Source organism: Carica papaya, chromosome 7 (assembly GCF_054855325.1).
Source record: "Carica papaya isolate Zhongbai chromosome 7, ASM5485532v1, whole genome shotgun sequence".
NCBI lineage: Eukaryota > Viridiplantae > Streptophyta > Magnoliopsida > Brassicales > Caricaceae > Carica > Carica papaya.
The window spans coordinates 7,106,155-7,124,449 of record NC_142315.1 but is presented as its reverse complement, the minus strand read 5'-3'; the positions used below and the strand labels follow the sequence as shown (position 1 = coordinate 7,124,449).

The 18,295-nt window shown below is 33.2% G+C and overlaps 2 protein-coding genes across 5 annotated transcripts; one reads left to right on the top strand and one right to left on the bottom strand.

The window, feature by feature from the left end:
- Positions 1-1,154: 1,154 nt before the first annotated feature.
- Positions 1,155-2,199, top strand: OXS3 (oxidative stress 3). The gene is made up of 2 exons (XM_022039223.2): positions 1,155-1,573; positions 1,676-2,199. The coding sequence occupies exons 1-2, from the start codon at positions 1,272-1,274 to the stop codon at positions 1,914-1,916; spliced, it is 543 nt and encodes a 180-aa protein (XP_021894915.1). The 5' UTR covers positions 1,155-1,271; the 3' UTR covers positions 1,917-2,199.
- A 996-nt stretch (positions 2,200-3,195) lies between these two features.
- Positions 3,196-17,284, bottom strand: LOC110812417 (arginine--tRNA ligase, chloroplastic/mitochondrial-like). Of its 4 annotated transcripts, none has more exons than XM_088207374.1 (18): positions 17,012-17,284; positions 16,065-16,139; positions 15,756-15,892; positions 15,596-15,671; positions 15,390-15,491; positions 15,041-15,256; positions 13,486-13,566; positions 12,824-12,907; positions 12,571-12,675; positions 11,008-11,186; positions 6,612-6,696; positions 6,307-6,493; positions 6,078-6,147; positions 4,962-5,031; positions 4,657-4,746; positions 3,821-3,889; positions 3,625-3,723; positions 3,196-3,521 (listed from the first exon to the last, which is right to left on the bottom strand). In XM_088207374.1, the coding sequence occupies exons 1-18, from the start codon at positions 17,138-17,140 to the stop codon at positions 3,411-3,413; spliced, it is 1,965 nt and encodes a 654-aa protein (XP_088063500.1). In that variant the 5' UTR covers positions 17,141-17,284; the 3' UTR covers positions 3,196-3,410. The 4 variants fall into 4 exon arrangements, with proteins under 4 accessions (XP_088063500.1, XP_088063501.1, XP_088063502.1 ...); XM_088207375.1 differs by having other exon boundaries at positions 16,065-16,135; positions 17,050-17,284; XM_088207376.1 differs by having other exon boundaries at positions 16,065-16,135; positions 17,012-17,268.
- Positions 17,285-18,295: the final 1,011 nt, after the last annotated feature.

Below are 18,295 nucleotides of genomic sequence, written 5' to 3'. Positions count from 1 at the left end.
GATAAGACTAAAGTGATGAGCGTACCAGCAAAAGCATGTGGTGGAAGATTTGAGGCTTCCCCAAAGTCAACCTCCTTATCTTAACCAGTCATGGGCCATGCTTTCAACAAAAATAAATTATTTTTTCTTTAAAAGTCATGCCTTTTCACAATCATTTCTCTATCAGCCTCAAGACGCCCAACATAAAAAGTAAGTCACAGAAAAAACATCAATTACCCTTTTGGTATCGCTTTGAAATCTCTATCACCAATTACTTAATGGTTTATTAATTAAGTACATATTTACAATTAACCAAATATTACACTGTAATGGAAATTAATCAAAAAAATTACCAATTTTACAAAAAAATCATAAATATTTCAGAAATACAAAGTGAATTAAAAGTAAGATATGAATATAATTAATATATTTTAATTCTCAAAATATTTTAAATCCAACCCATTAAATTTAAAGTTTAAATTAAAATTATTAATGATGTATTATTAGACAATATTATTTTGAAAGTAATAAACATATTTTTTTAATGTATAAATAGGGTATTAGACCATCATTACATAACATTCTAATCTACTACGTACACATTATGTTCCATTTAATCTCAAAAAAATTAGAGAAAGGGCAAAATAAAATAAACTTGTTTCACATGGAAATCTATGGTGCATAGGTAAAATGACGAGTGGAAAAAAAAAACAGGGTGGGAAAATTGATTTTGTCAGAGTTGTAAGTTTATACGTAGTGAGAGGTGGTGGAAGATGATTGGTCAGAGAACAGTAATTCACACGTACGTCACACTCCAAGCTTATCGCATTTATTTGGTGGTAAATGTATACGCAGTTTTGGTATGGGGAATGGCGTTAAGCATGAAAATAGGGCACATGTGTCACGACTTTGTGAGGCAAACTTACAAAAGAAGAGGGTAAGGAGGTGAGGAGGATATGCATGTCTTCCCCCTTTTGAACTTATCCACTTTCTATCTTCATTTTTAACCATAAATTATATAAATATTGATAATTACAAATTAAATATAAATACCTACCTCTCTAAGCAAATATTCATATATATATATATATATATAAAATTAACGTGTGTTTTCGACATTATCCAACGCTGACATTACGTACACAGCCATTATTTATTCCCTTTAAAGTATTTATATATAAATAGATAGATACTGGAATCCAGCAGGAAGTATGTATGTTTGCGTATGCAGCCTATTCTAAGATCACGCAGCACTTAGAAGCCCGTTTTTGTTGCGTCGGGAATCGATCAAAATGGATGAAGCAGCAAAGAAAATATTTGAGCATCTGGAATTGAAGCCAATAGAGACAAGCAATAATGGAGATGAAAGTTGTAACTGGGTGATGATGGAAGGTGATTACAATAACCCAGTTATGAGCGATTCAGCGTCTGTTGAATCCTCCTTTGAAGATTCAACAATTTCTGTTTCTTCATCCTCTTCGTTGTTAGATTTAACAGAGGATGCATCATCGTACAATATTGGTTCTTCACCACTGCCATCTCCAATGGGACCTCTCTATCAATTATCTGACCTCATGGTCCAACTCCCTATAAAGTTAGTGTGTCATTCTGGAACCTTTATTTATGAATGGTATTCAAAGTAAATCTCTAATATTGATGGTGGGTTAATTATTATTATTGTTTATGGTATGAGCAGGAGAGGTTTATCGAAGTATTATCAAGGGAAGTCTCAATCATTTACATCTCTAGCAAGTGTAAAGAGCGTGGAGGATCTTGCGAAGAAAGGGTACGGTTACAGGATGAGAATGAAGTCGTGCAAGAGCTATGGAGGAGGATTAGATGGTCACAGGCCATACAGTCCTAAAGCCACCATTTCAAAGAAGACTTCTTCAAGGGGACCTTTTCTATCTTCCCTTGCCAAGAAGACCACTGCTTAATTCATGCACAGCACCTCTTCGACATATATACAACGTGCATGTTGTTCTATATTCCAAGCGAGTTTTTTCTTTTTGATATAGCATAACAAAGCACCCCGTAACCTAACCTAAAACTTGAGGCCTTTTTCTCTTTTTTATTTTGTTGTTTCTAGTTTATTGATCGTAGCATTTTCAGGAAATTTCATCCAAAAGTGAAGGAACCTTTTCTTTTTCTTTTAATTTAGGATTGATTCTTTTTAATAGTGGTGTTAATTATTAATAATACCTTCATAGTTAGGAAGTAGTTTATGACACAGCTTGATGACATGTTCAAGGTTTCAAGAGTAGATAGCAGTAACATACTTGCTTGGATGTCCATGGCCAGTGAGATATAGATATATATATACTTATCTGTTTCCGTAGAAATGAGTATGTGCAAGATCGAACATCCGATTAAGATTCAAACTTAAGAGGGATAAAAGTAGATGACACTTGGGTTACTTCTTAATGTAATATATATATATATATATATATTTTTTTTCCTGCTTCAGAATCACATGAAAGAATTAAGTTCTTGTTCTATTCCCAAAGTCACATAAGTAAATTTAATTCCCAATTAAGTTTGGAGTTCATTCAACAATCGAACGCTTTAATTTGCTGAATTCCTTTAAGGTGCCTTTGAGACTTAAAGAGGTGGAAAATTGAAAGAAATTTACTTCTCGGAATTAATTATTAATTTTTTAATTTAATAATATTATATCTAGGTAATGATTTAATATTAGAACAAGCATAATATTATTAGGGGAAATCCCGACCTACCTCTTAACACCAACCATCTACCTTTAAATCATAACTAAATTGGATGAACCAAATTCAGTCTCACTACTTTGCACACTTACCCTACCATATCTAATTAATTAAAACCCACCAATACTTCAAAATTTGTTGAAAAGCATATTCTAGAATTAAACTTGAGCTACTCATATTTAGATCGGGCAGACAAAGTTCAATCCCTGTCCTTTGTACAAACCAAAATCACTTATTTATTTACCGACTAAATTAATAAATACCAACCAAAACATTAAATTTTTTAAGGAGAGATTTTGGTTAACCAACAAACATTTATGAACCAAATACAATCAGATATTTATGTTGCCATTTGACGAAGCAGAACCAGCCAACTCAGTACAACCGGTTGCCTTACCGTGCAGTGTTTATTCACCATCCATCCCATTGCTCGCAGAACAACTTTGTACCAAGTACCATGCCTAAATAAAGCGGGATTGAATCAACTAAGAGATGAAAATAAGACCATTCCATTAGGAAATTTAACTGCCCATATACTACATGAATGAAATAATATTATCTGGAAAAATATTTGGCTACTTATCATTTTTGCAAATAGCAAAATTTTTCCACCATCAACAAATCATACTGTATACAAATTTTCCGGGGTCGAAACAAAATCAATACTTAACCCTCTCATGATGGGTTATGAATTTGCATTGTGAAATATCATATCTTGTAAACGGGTACAATTCCAAGTAGGTGAAAGCATTTCCTCATAACAGTAGCAGTTGCCTCACATAGCAATAATCGACTTGTTTCCTCTGGAGACCCAACTACCTGCATAATTTTTAATGAAGAAACAAGTAATTCATTAAAACTTACAATACCAAAATAATTAGAAATTCCAGTATCAAAAAGCATAACTAATCTTAAACCAAACCTGGCAATTAGAATAGAATTTGGTGAAGTATTCAGATAAATTATAGAGGTATTCACACAACTTGTTTGGCAACAGATTGGTGCAGGCCTCCTCAACAATCTGATCACAGAGCACATTTTTAATAGTTATCACAGTTATTCAAGCAGAGGTCACATCGCAAAAGAGACAATTTAGTTCTGTTGGATTGATGTCCTACCTCTGCAAATTGCAGCAAGTGAAGCCCCAGAGCACGCTCATCCACATGATCTAATATGAGCGTCCCCGTCTATATTAAAAAAAAAAAAAAAATTGGTGCAATTATAAGAAATTGAAACACAGAATCTGATTTTTGATATTACTGAGCAGCAACAGATTATATAACCAAAAAAAAAAATTCTACTACAGGCTTTTTTAAGAAAAAATACAGAATCATGTACACACATGGATCCCAATCACATGACTGAAATTTCCACATATGGGGCAGCACATGGTTATAAAAATAATATTATTAGAGACCTTTGGAACTTGAAGCATAAACAAAATACAAAAGAGTTTATGTGATTTGGGTCACTTTCAAAATTTGAGGTGTGTATAACTACTGATTTAAATGTGTACACATGTATTTCTTTTCGAATAAAGAATGTGTATATATATGTATATATGTATATATGTGAGTGTGCAAAGATAAATACAGATGTTTTTGTGCATGTCTATACCAGAACCCGAAACTGATGTATGTAGGTCTGTCATACACAGATTTAAATATCCATGATCTTTATATGTGCACGTTTATATACATATATGAATAAGCTGTCTAGACATCATCTCAGAGGTACCTTACACTGAGTTTCAAAAAATAATCGGTGACCTGAGCCCAACTAGATTGTTCAGCACCCATTAACTTATTCAATCACGAATAACCAAATAAAACACAAAAAGCTTTAAAAGTTTATTTAAAGCAATTTAGCTTTAGAATGCAAATCTAATCACATAAAGGAAAAGGTTAATTGCATGTCTATGAAAGCTGGAACTTCAAGTAGCAAGAGAAATTACCTTCTTCAGCTCCTCTATGTCTTTACCAGATTTTCTAATGATTGAACAGATCCGAGCATGAGCGTAAAGCAGATAGACAGCAGTGTTGCCCTGTTATATCAAGTAAAGAAGAAATGAATAAATGGCCGTGGTAATCACTGCAGTGTATTAATTTAGTACAGAGAGAGATGCTATAGTAACTACGAACAGTGATAACAAATAGTGATGATGAATAATAAAGCTTTTCTAAAACCATATCAAGTAAAGAGTTGATCCTGATAAATTACAAAATCTTCTGCATTCTACAACCAGCAAAGAGTCAGCACCTTATCATTAAGCATCTGATCAAAGTTAAAAGTGTAATTAGTTAATCTGTTATTCTTCAGGTCAGCATACCTGTCGTGCAGAAAAGAAGGCATGTATCAGTTAAAGTGTGTAGAGCTTAATTACAGAAAAAAATAAATTAATACATGTGAAACAAAAAGGAAACGGTGTGTTCAGTAACATAAAACCAACTCAAATGGCAAAAGCCAATTAGTAAATGGACATGCTCAGCTTTGAGTTGTACCAGGAAAAGTTACAAAACATAATATTCTTGAGACTGACTTAGAACTGAATTACATCAGTTATTCCATGGTATAATAAATCACAGTTCACATTTTTTCAAGGTCTTGCAAATAAAGGATTCCAAAAAACTGATAAAACCTTTTCCAATTAACTCAAACAGAATAATCGCTTCCTGAAACAATTATGGTTATGTCTGGAACATATCTAGATTATTTTGGAATCATATGTAATTCCACATTTAGTTCAACTAGAAAATGGTGAATTTTTTTCCTTTGAAATATAAACAGTAAAAAAAATTACTAGAAAATGGTGAAAATACTCCTTAACATGACAAAATTGACCTAAAATAGAATTTCATGAGGTCATTTTTTAATCTTCTAATAGAATTTATATCATCTGCTAATTGAAGTATTGATTTGCAAATGAATTCCACAAAAACATAGCCTATATAAAAATATAATTTTGAATTTTGCCAATGATAAGCAACAACCAAACCATATGCTGAAAAGAGTATATAAGGTCCTAGGGCAACAGCTATCATTAACTGTCCTGTCTAAGAGACAGTGAACATAAAAACAACATACCATAACACATTTCAGCAGCTCCACCATGTAGTTCAAGGGAAAAGGTGACGAACATTTAGTATATGTTATTCCAACATTTTGGTCTATATTATTGCAGCAAAATATCAACACCAAGACCTTGACTAACCTTCTACCAGTGCACTCTTGGCACCATTTCCCAAGGTGCAAATACTATATTATTTACAAGAAAATTTAAGACACCAGCAAGGAAACCACAAATCACCTACTTGGCACTATAACTACCAATAATTTAAAGCATCAGAACAGAAAGCAACAACATAAACCACTCACTTAACAGCACCATAACCAACCGCCTCAGCAGTTTGTTCAAGCTCCTCCGCAGTCCACTCTTTGTCCTTACCTAACCAGAATAAGAAAGCAAGATGTTACATAATTACACCTCTTACCATGATGACTTCAAATTGACAGGAACCATGAATATTCAACCAATAATTGCAAAAGATAGACATAACAATTAAATCTTTTCATGAACTAAAAGACGGATCATCTAATGCAATACCACGCTCAATAAGTGCCGCTTTACTACGAGTCTTGGCTTCATCAAGTAAATCAACTAATCGAACCACTTCTGTGTTCCTTGTTCGAAAGCGCTTGCCATCCTCTCCCAATACAAGACCAAAACCAACATGGCTAGTTTTAGGATACGTGCTACCATTATCAGGGAGCCAACCAGCACGTTTGGCAGCCTGAAACAGACAATATTAAATTCTTTTCCATATCAAATACTAGAAAACTAAATGAAGTAGAATGTCAAACTCAACTAACACAGCATGACAGAGACAGAACATGGCTCTGGATACTTACTTTGAATACCATATCAAAATGCTGCTGCTGGCCGACATCAGTAACATATATAATCCAATCAGCTGTCTCTTCATTAAGGCGATACCTAAATATTTCAAGTATTACAATCATAAGAAATAATGTTTAAAAACAAGTATAATAAAAGTCATACTGACATAAATAGAGCAAGCTAATTCAAAAAACAAGTATGGAAACGGTTTTATGTTTAAGAAGCCAGTGATCTTGTGTTTGATTCTTACCATCAAAGTAAAAAACATGTGTTAAGTGATGCAGAATGCATTAGTTTTGAATTTCCTAAAACGATTAAAAATTATAATTCTTTTAAAAATAAAACTATAGCACTGTTTAGAAGCCTGCCATTATAGTTTGTGTAACTTTAGAATTTTATTTTCTTCAAGTTATTAGTTTTCCTACTCTTATTAATATTAGTAATTTTTAGTTTAAAAATATTTTTTGGAAAGGTTACATGGGAACATTATAAATATCTTTGTAATCCTAAGGGAAGGTTTCTTGAGAGTTTTCTCAAATTTTCTGGTTTTTTGATGCTTAAGAATTTTTGAGGAAACACTATAAAGACGTTCCTAATCTCACTTTTGAGGGAAGGTTCACTTGTTTAATTAAGAGTTCTTGAGAATTTTCTCAATCTTTTTGGTGGTGTGATGCAATCAAACTTTAATTGTGAAGTTTAAGAATTTTTAGGGTAATGTTTTAAGAAACAATATGTGTGATATATAGATTTGATTCACTAGTCCCTAAATAGGCTAATTAGCTCTAATTTGTCCTGCAACATAAGGACTCAAATGAATACAGCTTTAACATAAGGAATAATCATCATAATCATAATCTGAAGTAATTAGCATCCATCAAAAATCAACAGAAAATGAACAATGTGTAATATGGATAAATAAGATGAAAGTATTGGCTGTACGGATTCTGCCATCTCGAAGCAACCACAAGAAGGGTTCAAGTTTGTTCAATGCTCTCTAGTGGGGATTTCTCCATAGCGAGTCACTGACCTGCCCTTCCGTCCTCCGGCCGGCCACTGAGGCCGTCTGTGCTGGGGGTTTAAGATGTCATACGGGAGGAGGTTTCTGGCTGTGGAAAACAAATCGTATGATCTGGTATGTGTGGGGAGGAAACTGGATGGTTTGAGAATAAGTGAGAACGGACGAGGGTTCAAAAAGTCAACTTATCTAGATCAAATAGAGGTTGAATGGCTTCTGGACACACTAGATGATTTTTGCTGGAAGTGCAAGAGGGGTGTTTGGGCAAAACATTTGGTATGTAATAGATATGAGCTTTGGATTGCGTATGGTAAAAACTTCCGTGGGGAGTATCTGACGTTGACAATCCAGTAGAACAACAATGCGAAAATAATTTTTTTCCCAGTCGGAGAATAAGGTAAGGTTTGGTGGAAGTTGATGGTTGTTGTATTTGAACTTGCCAATAAACCTATTCGTGCTCCTGTTTCCAAATCGAGAGCAAATAGAAATTTGCAAAAGCCTACTAAGAGTGTAGCATCGATGGGGTCCTAGTGGAAAGCCGCTTTTGCATGCCCACATTGCTCAGAACCAATACACTTCTCAGGGAAAGCAGGAGGTGCAAAGTCGTATGCGGCAGCTCTAAAAACGAAGGAAGGAAAGGAGAAGCGGGTAGGGCAAACACACTTGGCGGGGTGGGTGACCCGCGTTCGACCCAACTCTGAATCTAGGAGGCCTAATGTTTTATTAGAGCATATGTTTAGAAGGGAGGGTGCCAGTGCTTTGGTGGGCCAAGCACAGAACTATAGAGCCGAGACTTTGGGCAGAAAACGTTATACATGGGCTGAAAAAGAAAAATGGATAGCAAAGCCTAGCCCAACTGAAGAATACCATAGAGGAAATTGTTTAAATCACACTGTGCAACCTGTTAGTTTCAACCGATCCGGGGGGAATCATCCAGTTTAAAGGGTTTGGAAATCATTTCGTCCGACAATTAAGAAACACAGAGAGTTCCAAGTTGTGGAAGCCCTAGAGGAGAAGATCTAATGGCCGAGACGCACGACTTTAAGGTGGGAGAGGAAGAGGAAAATGAAGTAATGGCCAAACAATCTTCTATTGTGGAATCGGAGGTGGAGGACAGTGATGGGGATGACATCAGTTTAGCAATAGTTTTACATGAAGATGAAGTTCAGGCCCAGGCGATAACATCCTTAGTCGACCTGACAATGGAAGAAATTTTAGCCCCGAGTGTGGAAGGTATTAACCTAGTCAATGGGTATCCGATGGACTGCAAAAGGCGGAGCTGGTCAGAATCGGGAGAGAAGGGAATGGTAGTCTGTTCACAGATGTGATGGAATGCAAGGAAGTGTCGTTGCCAATTAAGTATTTAGGGATGCCCTTGGGAGTCAAGTATAAAAATAAATCTACTTGCAAACCAGTGTTTGAATTATTTGGAAGGAAACTTACTGGTTGGAAGAGGAATTTTTTGTCCAAGAGAGGCAGGATCACTCTTATAAAAAGCACCATGGCCAACTTATCTACTCTTACAATTCCGGTTAATATTGCTAAAAAATTAGAAACCATTCAAAATAGATTTTTGTGGGGTAATGAAGAGGAGAACTGAAAATTCCATTTAGTTAAATGGGAGGAGGTTAAAAGGTATTCCAGATATGGAGGGTTGGGAATTAGGTCCTTGGTGGATTTAAATGTGGCTCTACAGGAGAAATGGTTGTGGAGATTCTGTATGGAGGATGAAAGATTATGGAGGAAGATAATTGCAATCAGGTGGGGTGACCTGAATTGGGATAACAAAGGGGGTGAGAGATCTGGGAAGCAGTATGGCAGAAGCTTGTGGAAAAAAATTCTGATGCAATAGCCTAGTTTCCATGACAATCTGTTGTGGAAAATTGGTAGAGGTAACAAAAAAAAATTTTGGAATGATGCCTGGATTGAGAATAAGCGCTTGAGGAGTAAATATTGAGAATTTATGCTATTGCGCAGACAAAAAACATGCTGGTCCAGGATGCTTACAGAATGAATAATGGCTGTGTGATTTGGTGGATAAATGTTTCAAGAAATCTGCAATAATGAGAAGTCTGAGTATGAAAGTTTACTGCAGCTGCTGGCTTCACAACAGATAAATCCTATGGACGATAGAGTTATTTGGAAATTGGAAAAAAGCAGTAGTTTTTCAGTGAAGTCCTATTATATTTAGATCACCAGTAAAAATCTTGAACGGATACATTATTTTCCTGTGAGGCAGATTTGGAAAACTAAAGTCCCACCAAGAATGCGAGTTTTTTGCTTGGGAAGCTTCCAGGGAATGTACACTGACTATTGACAAATTAAAAGTTAGAGGGTTTTGCATTCCAAATAGATGTTATTTATGCATGAAAGCAGAAGAATCGTGTAATCATGTGTTGTCGTGGCGTCCTGTGGCTTTTGAGTTGTGGAGTCTTATTTAAAATCTACTTGGTATAAATTGGACAGTGGCTGGATCTGTAAGGGAGGAATTGTGGGCTTAGGATGCTGTGCACTTTGATAGAATGCTGTCAAAAATGATTCCATTAACCATTTTTTGGGTTTTATGGAAGGAGAGAAATTCTATGGCTTTTGAGGGTAAATTGGGTGATTTGTATAGATTAAAAAATAGATAAACGCATTATTCTGTATTTATTTTATTAGGACATGACATAATTAGTGATGAGAATTTTGGTTGTCACTAACACACTAACTACATTGTAACACTTTTGTAATGGGTGGTATCCCCTATTTTCTTGGTACTCTATTAATATATATTCGTTACACTTTTTATTTCAAAAAAAATAATAATATGGATAGCCTACGAACTTTTGAAACTCTTAACATGCTTGGAAAGATAGTACAGGACTATATAGAATATGAACAAATTACTTAAGGATAATAACATCAATATTAGTTAAGTTAGTTCAGGATGCATCATCTAACACTATTGTTAGGTCCCGGAATCCTCATGTGCTTCAAAGGAAAAAATAATTGATTTGGAAGAATTGGGGATGGAACTATAGTTCAAGAGATTTTGGAATTTTCAATATTTTGCACTCATTGTTTGCTTATAATGACAGTAGAACCTTCCTTTTATAGTCTACACACCCCACTAATATAGACTAGACTATAGGAATGCTAATAAATTGCAACTAATTAATAATCATGAGAACAAATTATGATTCCTTATTTTCCAGTTCTTGACACACAAGTCCACCCAAAAGTGCTAGTTGATGATGCTCTAGCAATCACTAGCCACAAACATTTATCACTTTTTCCCCTAAGGTACTATCATGTGGGATGAGACATTATTTTCTCTCAAAAAAAATGTGGGATGAGACATTATATATCAACCTCAAATTTTATTCAACAAAGTGTCGAGATGCACTAACCAAAGAGCAGCTAGATCAGTTGAAGCATAGTTGTAACCGCCGTCACTTTTGACAACAATAAGAGGAATATTGATCCCTTCAATAAAGATAACACGAGCACCTTCACTTTCTTCTACTAATCCTTGATTACTTAATGTTTCTATTACTTTTGGAATATAAGGATTGTAGAAGCTTTCCCCCTGTTAGCAAGGAAAACACATAATTTTTTTTTGGAATAGTAGGAAAACGCATAATTAGAAATGGTGTTTCTTAAATATGATAACAGTATGAATTTTATACAAAATTCTGACTTCATATATACTTGATGCAAACTATTCAATGTTCTTCTATCTAAACATTCTTACATATGTCCCTTTTACAAAATATTAAAAAGGATCCCATAATCAAAACTGCTTATTCTATTGATAAATTGGAAGTAAGATAGACTGCAAGCATATAGAAAATTCAAATTTGCATAAAATACAAACAAAAGAAACATATTTGTTTCTTTTGCATACAAAAGAAAAACAAATACAATATTGAGAACTCACAAGCCACTGAATTGGGATCAACTACAAACAATCCTTTGGCTATGAGAACATTAATTTTGATTTACTACCCACCAGTTCCAAGCACTTGAAAATGAGAAGCCCCAAACAATAGTAAAACATCATGCAAAGCATCCTAAATAAAGCTATCTATAGAAAGTCCTGAATCACCTAGGTGAAATGAGACCCTAAAACTTTGTTTGGATAAATTTCAATGATGGTTAATTAATGTATAGTAAAGACAGTAATTGAATGATAATAACACAGGATTGTAATGGTAAAATTTTTTTACGTTTGGATGATGATTTATTAATATATGTTAATACCATATTTTTGTTTGAATGATTGAATGGTATGATTGTATTTTTAACTAAATTATTAATTTACCCTTACATATTATATGTAATAGTAAATGGTATAAAAAAAGTGTGTAAGGAAAAAAAATTATTTATTAATATAATTATATTCGTATTTAAATAAATAATTATTGTACATAATCAAATTAAAATTTTATATTTAATAAAATAAATAATAATTATTAATATTATCACATTAATTTAATAAATTTTTAATTTTCAGAACATATATGAAATTAATTAAATTAGATGGGGGTATAATGGGAAACAAATAGAATGCCCACTAAATACTACCAATTTGGTGGTTTAAAAATTTACTCCAAAATCTGTCAGTCAAATATCATTTGTTACCCTTGAAAGTTGAAACAAACATGGTTTTCTCACGCCCGTAAAATACCATACATTAAAATTCTACCATTTAACATGATCCAAATAGAGAGTAAAAATTCAGAATATAAATATTGATGCCTACAGAAAATAAAGAACCAGCAAGCTATGAGATTCACTCCGTAAAAGCTCACCTGGTTGCTATAACAAAACTAACTGAAATTAGTAAATCAACCCACTCTCATTCCATTAAAAAGAAGACCAACCATGAGACAAAAAGATCTTATAGGTGCCTATAGAAAGCTAAAATTAGTGACATAATGATTTAATGGAATGGAAAACTAATAATTTACCTTCTCTTCTAGCTGAACTCCAAGGCGTTTATAAACTTTATCAAACTCATTGCGGCTGATTTCACATATTTGTGCCCATGCTTTGCGGTACTTGGACTCCCCACCCTGCAAATGAGTTGGGTTAAATAAATAACCAATATTAAATTCATCCATGATGAAACTTAAATCATAAATCACTAGGATAATTAAAAAAAAAGGAGCAAAAGATGAATCATTTATACAAATCCCCAAAATAAGAAGGAAAACTGTTTACCTGAAGGCGAACCACAGCCTGTTGTGCCCTCTCCTTAAAAGCAGGATCTTCATCGAATCTCTTTTTTGATGCTTTATAAAATGCCTACCAGAGGCACCCCACAAATTAGAAATTTGACACGATCACTAGATTAACTAACTTCATAAGAAAATATTTTATATTGAAATCTAACACTTTTAGTGCCGGTAATGGTCTATACAAATTGGAATAGCAATAACTGTATGGTAATAATGGATCAGAGTTGCCCAGAGAGAATTTCCTGTTAAACTATTAACACCTAGACTTGAATTCACATTTTGTAGGGACATACATGGACCAAAAAGATATTATAAAGAGATTACTTAGATTTTGACAAAATATGATGTCATAAGCAAAAGGATTCTTTGCAACAAGATATGAAAACTCGTGCATGGTCTCAAATATGGCTTAACATCTGGTAGACTCTCAATTAAAACGATGACCTTTTTTTTTTGTTTTTATACTAAAAAGAATAAACAGTTTCATAGCTTATGAAATTCACTATACTGTATTAAAAACATGGTTTGGGATTCAACTAACTAGCTAGTAATGGTATCACCACTGTAATATTCAAACAAAATTGAAAAGAAAAGAAGCCGACGACAAAGGATGAAGAGCCAAAATAATTGCACGTTTTCATTTACCTGTAGATCTCCAATTGCCGTTTCATTGACATCTTCAGAGTTGGGGAATTTTTCAAACAGGAATTCAATTAGCATTCCAAACTGCAAAACAAAAAAAATTATAGAAAATACAAAAATTAGCTTGTCAGATCAGGCAAGAAGAAACTTGAACAAATTTATAACTGATTGAAGTAATGAACCAAAACTTAAAAATAGCACATTCAAAATGGCAAAACAAGAGGGGAAAAAAACTTAAAATAGTCACTGCTGATAATGAATGGAAGCATTTCAAAACCCATTTGAAGCTTCTCATTCAGTAATAAACAGCAAGAAATGAGATATAATGCACAAACAAAACGATATAATAGACAAACAATCCCCACGGAAGAGGATTATCGAGGAATATACTAATGCAGTGGCCTAATTTCCAGCAATGCCTAAAGTGGGATTTTGGTAGAGGTAACAAAATAAAGTTTGGTTGGATGTTTGGATAGGTGATGGGAACCTCATGGGACGGTACCCCAGAATATACTCTATTGCTCAAAGAAAAAACATGACAGTTGAGGAAGCTTACCGTATTATCAATTGGGTAACTGTTTGGGTGGTTGAGGTCTCCAGAAACTTGAATGATTGGGAGATTGGTGAGGATCAAGAGTTACTGAAGACTCTTGAGGCAAAACAGTTAAATGTAGACAGTGATCAGGCTGTTTGGAAATGGGAAAAGAGAGGAGAGTTTTCTGTTTCGACTTATTACAGATTTCTGTGTTCTTGGGAGAGTAATAGCAGTTCTGTTTTCCCGACTGTGCAAATATGGAAAACCAAGGCTCTTCCACGTATTGCTTTTTTGGCTTGGGAAGCATCTTTAGAGAAGATCTTAACAATTGATAAAATCAGAAGGGGAATGTATTTGGTTAATAGGTGCTATGGCTGTCTTCAAACGGAGGAGACGTGCATTCATCTTTTGTTGTGGTGTCCTATAACTTACAATCTATGGTGTATAGTGAATGGGCTTTTAGGGATTGCGTGGGTGGTGGCAGTGTCGGTTAGTATGGACATTTGGGTTTGGGATGGTGTATATGTAAAAGGCAATACTGCTAACTTAATTTTTTTGACTGATTTCTTAACTATTTGAAAAGAAAGGAATTCTAAAACTTTTGAGGGTGTTGAGAGTAGTATGTACAAAATAAGGGATAGGTAGATTCATTTTTTAGAGGTTATTTTGTTAGTATATGACATTATTAGTGATGAGAATTTTGGAAATGTCATGGTTTCCCTAACACTTATGTAAATTGTCCATGGGTAGTACCTCCTATTTTTGGTACCATGTTAATATATACCTCACTTGTTTATTTCAAAAACAAAAATTGGCAGAGAAATTATAGTCGACTTTGCACCAGCAGAGAATAGCATATAAATCTATTTGACACCATAATAAATTTGTTGGATTTTAAATGCCAAATGTTGGTGCAGTAAATTTGAAAGCAAAAAACTGATTTTCATTATTCTCAAGAAAAGAGTAGACAACAAAATAAAAATAGAAAAAAGACAAGCTCTTAGAAAAGATAGAAGCATCTACCTGTGTCCCCCAATCACCAACATGGTTTCGTCGTAGAACGTCAACCTTTGAGAACTCAAGCAAACGAGCTAACGTGTCACCAATAATAGTAGATCGTAAGTGACCAACATGCATTTCTTTGGCAATATTGGGTGATGAAAAGTCAACCACAGCTCTTTTGACAGAAATACTAGGTGCCCATGTTTCAACTCCATCAATAAGCATCTTTTGAATGTTCTGCAGATGAAGTACATGTGATTCTTTTAAGGTCAATGGAAGGAATATGATAAGAAAAGCACCTTCAAAAATGGATAACATAACTCAAAAAACTAATGAAATGAGCAAACGAGTATAAGAACAAGGAGAACACCTCAGCCATCCAATTTTTGGATAATACAACATTTACAAATCCAGGTCCAGCTACAGAGCATGATTCTATCATTTTGGATGGTGGAAGATTTTTCATGATGGCCTGTTAAAAATGTAAAAGCAAATAAAAATGACGATTATCATACAAAGCTAACAAGTAAATGTCTGAAACAAGACTGGAAACATCTATAATGTCAATGCTAATACCTGTCCGACTGATGGAGGACCCCTGAATCCACTGCCCTTTCCTTTGATTTTGGACCAGAGGTCCATGGCATTATTACTGCATGTAGAGAAACACATTAAAGAAAAAAAAAATCTGATTTAGCATGCAACAAATGACTCATGGAACCAACTTAAGTCATACCATTGGTAATCGCCAAATTTTGCAGTGCATGCAGCAACTAACGGCTCAACATTAGATTCATCAGGAACTGTTAATTTAAGGGACTCTTCAAAGAGTTTAGCCAATTGTCGCTTTAAATTGCCAATATTCTCTTCATCCTGTGCACAACATTCAAAATCAATACCCAAGATAAACATCTTTGCCATAGTTTAACTTGTGAAAGTATCTCAACTGGGTAATTACAGCTACATTGATTTCCACTATTCAACAATGACATATACGGATAGAAACGCTTAAACAACTTTTTTGGTTTGCATTCGATCAACTTACAGTTGCCATGGTTGATATTGACTGTGTTTTAGTTGCCGAAATAAGTCTTCTTGATGTTGTCCTCAAAAGGTCTGTCTAGTTTCATAGTCACCACATAAATAACTATAAGGATTTGCTTCAACATAATAAAGAATTAAAAAATAAACAAGAAGTAACAAAGAACTGCACGCAAAAAAATCTTCTGTATATTACATGATAGAAACTTCTCCAAATTAACAACTTCCTTAATGTAATGTGACAAGACATTCTGAATATAGTAAGGATTTAAAGTTTAAATTCAGCCTCCGTTCTATTTTGCTAGAATGAATGAAGGATAATGAACAGATAAAAGAACAATAAATTGATTGCAATTACTGTCTCGAACCAAAAAAAAAAAAAAGAGAGAGAGAAGGGAAAATAAAATGTGAGACTGAACATGATCAGATCAGAGAATCCGTTGGTAAATACCTATAAATAAATATTACATTTTAATTCAGGAACTGAAGTCGCTAAAGAGAAATTAAGATTTGGAGTTACTGTTTTCACTAATTTTACTTTACCGCAAAACCTAATAAAATTGGCAAGTCAAATGAGCAACTAAATGGAATCACAACATGTACCCAATCTGTCAATCCCTGGCTTAGAAATCAAGCCAACCAACCAAATAACGCTGAAATAATTTTCTCCCACGGTATACACGCACATACATATATATCAAAAACATATAGATATAGCAAAAACTAGATTCGCCAGCCGCATAAGGCTACTGATTCTTGAATCTTCAACGTAAACATAAAAAGTCTAACCACATGGAAATATAAAGAAACTGTGCTAATAACACGAGCTTAAACGTAATGCGAGTTCAAAGTGGCCACGAAGACAGCAGCATAAAGTAAGGTCAGAAACAAGACTCGAAGTAAAGCAGCAAGTGAATAGAGAGGAACAGAAAACGACAAATGGATACATACGCGTGTACATATAGAGAGAGATGATTTTGAGGTCTCACCAGAAGGAGGCAGAGAGGGAGGAAGACGATTGAAGGATAGGAAATGAGAAGGAGAAACAGGCGAGAGGAAAATGGTAAAGGATGTAAACATAGCAGTTAAGTATTAGCCCCCTTTATAATTTCCTTGTTTTTTAATTTCCTTTAAAAGAATTGTCTGCGCAAAAAGACCCTCACAGCATCACTTGCCTTCTCTTACACGCTCAAAGGTTTTGATAGTTTCTGTCTCTGCTTGCATTCAACTTTAGGGCTTGGAGAAAGCCATTTCTTTACTGGGCTTCCCTGCTTTGGATAGAGTACAGTTATTTTGGTTCGCCAATGAAATGTTGACAAGTAAGAGACGATTGTTGCCGTGAACCACTAACCAAAATTTAATGTTTTTTTCCTTAACAATCTAACATTATATATATGTATATATTAAATATAACCAAGTCTTTTGTGATTTAAATTATATATATTAATAGAATAAATTATTAAATTAATTTATAATTTTAATTTTAATATTTTTTTATTATAATTAAATAATTTTTGATATTTTTTAAATCTATTTCAATTACTCTTTTTATTTTTATTTTTAACAAAATAAATCAAAATTATTAATTAATTATAGTTAATTTTTAAAGTATTAAAACATCATCTAATCATTTAACAAATAAAAAATTTTATGGACAAACTTATAATCAATTAAAAATTTAAAATTAAATTATAATAAATATCAAACATCATAAACTAATTTAGTAATTTATTGAATACATTATAGTCTATTGTGTTTAGTATTTGTGATTTATTTCTGACTTTATTATTTAATTTAAAATTATTAGTTTCTTCAAGTTATTATTTTTTATTGTAATTTATTTAGTTTAGATTTTTAAATATTTATATTTAAAAATCGAAATATGTATTTTTAAATATTCTCTAAAAATATTTCATAAAAGAGTAACAAAAAAAATTAAACCACGTAATACCATATTATCATAAAATAAACACCAAATTTTGAATTAGTTAACTTAAAAAATAATAATAAAAGTATATTTTTATTATGTATTTAGATAAATAAACAAATACAATATTAAAATATTATTAGTTATAACTGCATAAATTATATATAGAGATAAATAAGTGATTAAAAGATAATCAATTTGGTAAATAAGAATAAAATATTGAAAATATTTGAACATAATTTCACTAAGACTCATTATTTAAATGATACTGTACGTTAAAATAATAAATTATTATAAAAAAGTTAATT

Excerpts from the sequence above, each read along its gene's own strand:
- LOC110812417 (XM_088207374.1), bottom strand. The coding sequence starts at position 17,140 with ATGTTTACATCCTTTACCATTTTCCTCTCGCCTGTTTCTCCTTCTCAT. Across the intron at positions 15,257-15,389 it reads CCAAAAATTGGATGGCTGAG|AACATTCAAAAGATGCTTAT; the intron begins GTGTTCTCCTTG and ends CTTCATCTGCAG. Across the intron at positions 3,724-3,820 it reads ACTTGCTGCAATTTGCAGAG|ATTGTTGAGGAGGCCTGCAC; the intron begins GTAGGACATCAA and ends CTCTGTGATCAG.
- OXS3 (XM_022039223.2), top strand. The coding sequence starts at position 1,272 with ATGGATGAAGCAGCAAAGAAAATATTTGAGCATCTGGAATTGAAGCCA. Across the intron at positions 1,574-1,675 it reads ATGGTCCAACTCCCTATAAA|GAGAGGTTTATCGAAGTATT; the intron begins GTTAGTGTGTCA and ends TGGTATGAGCAG.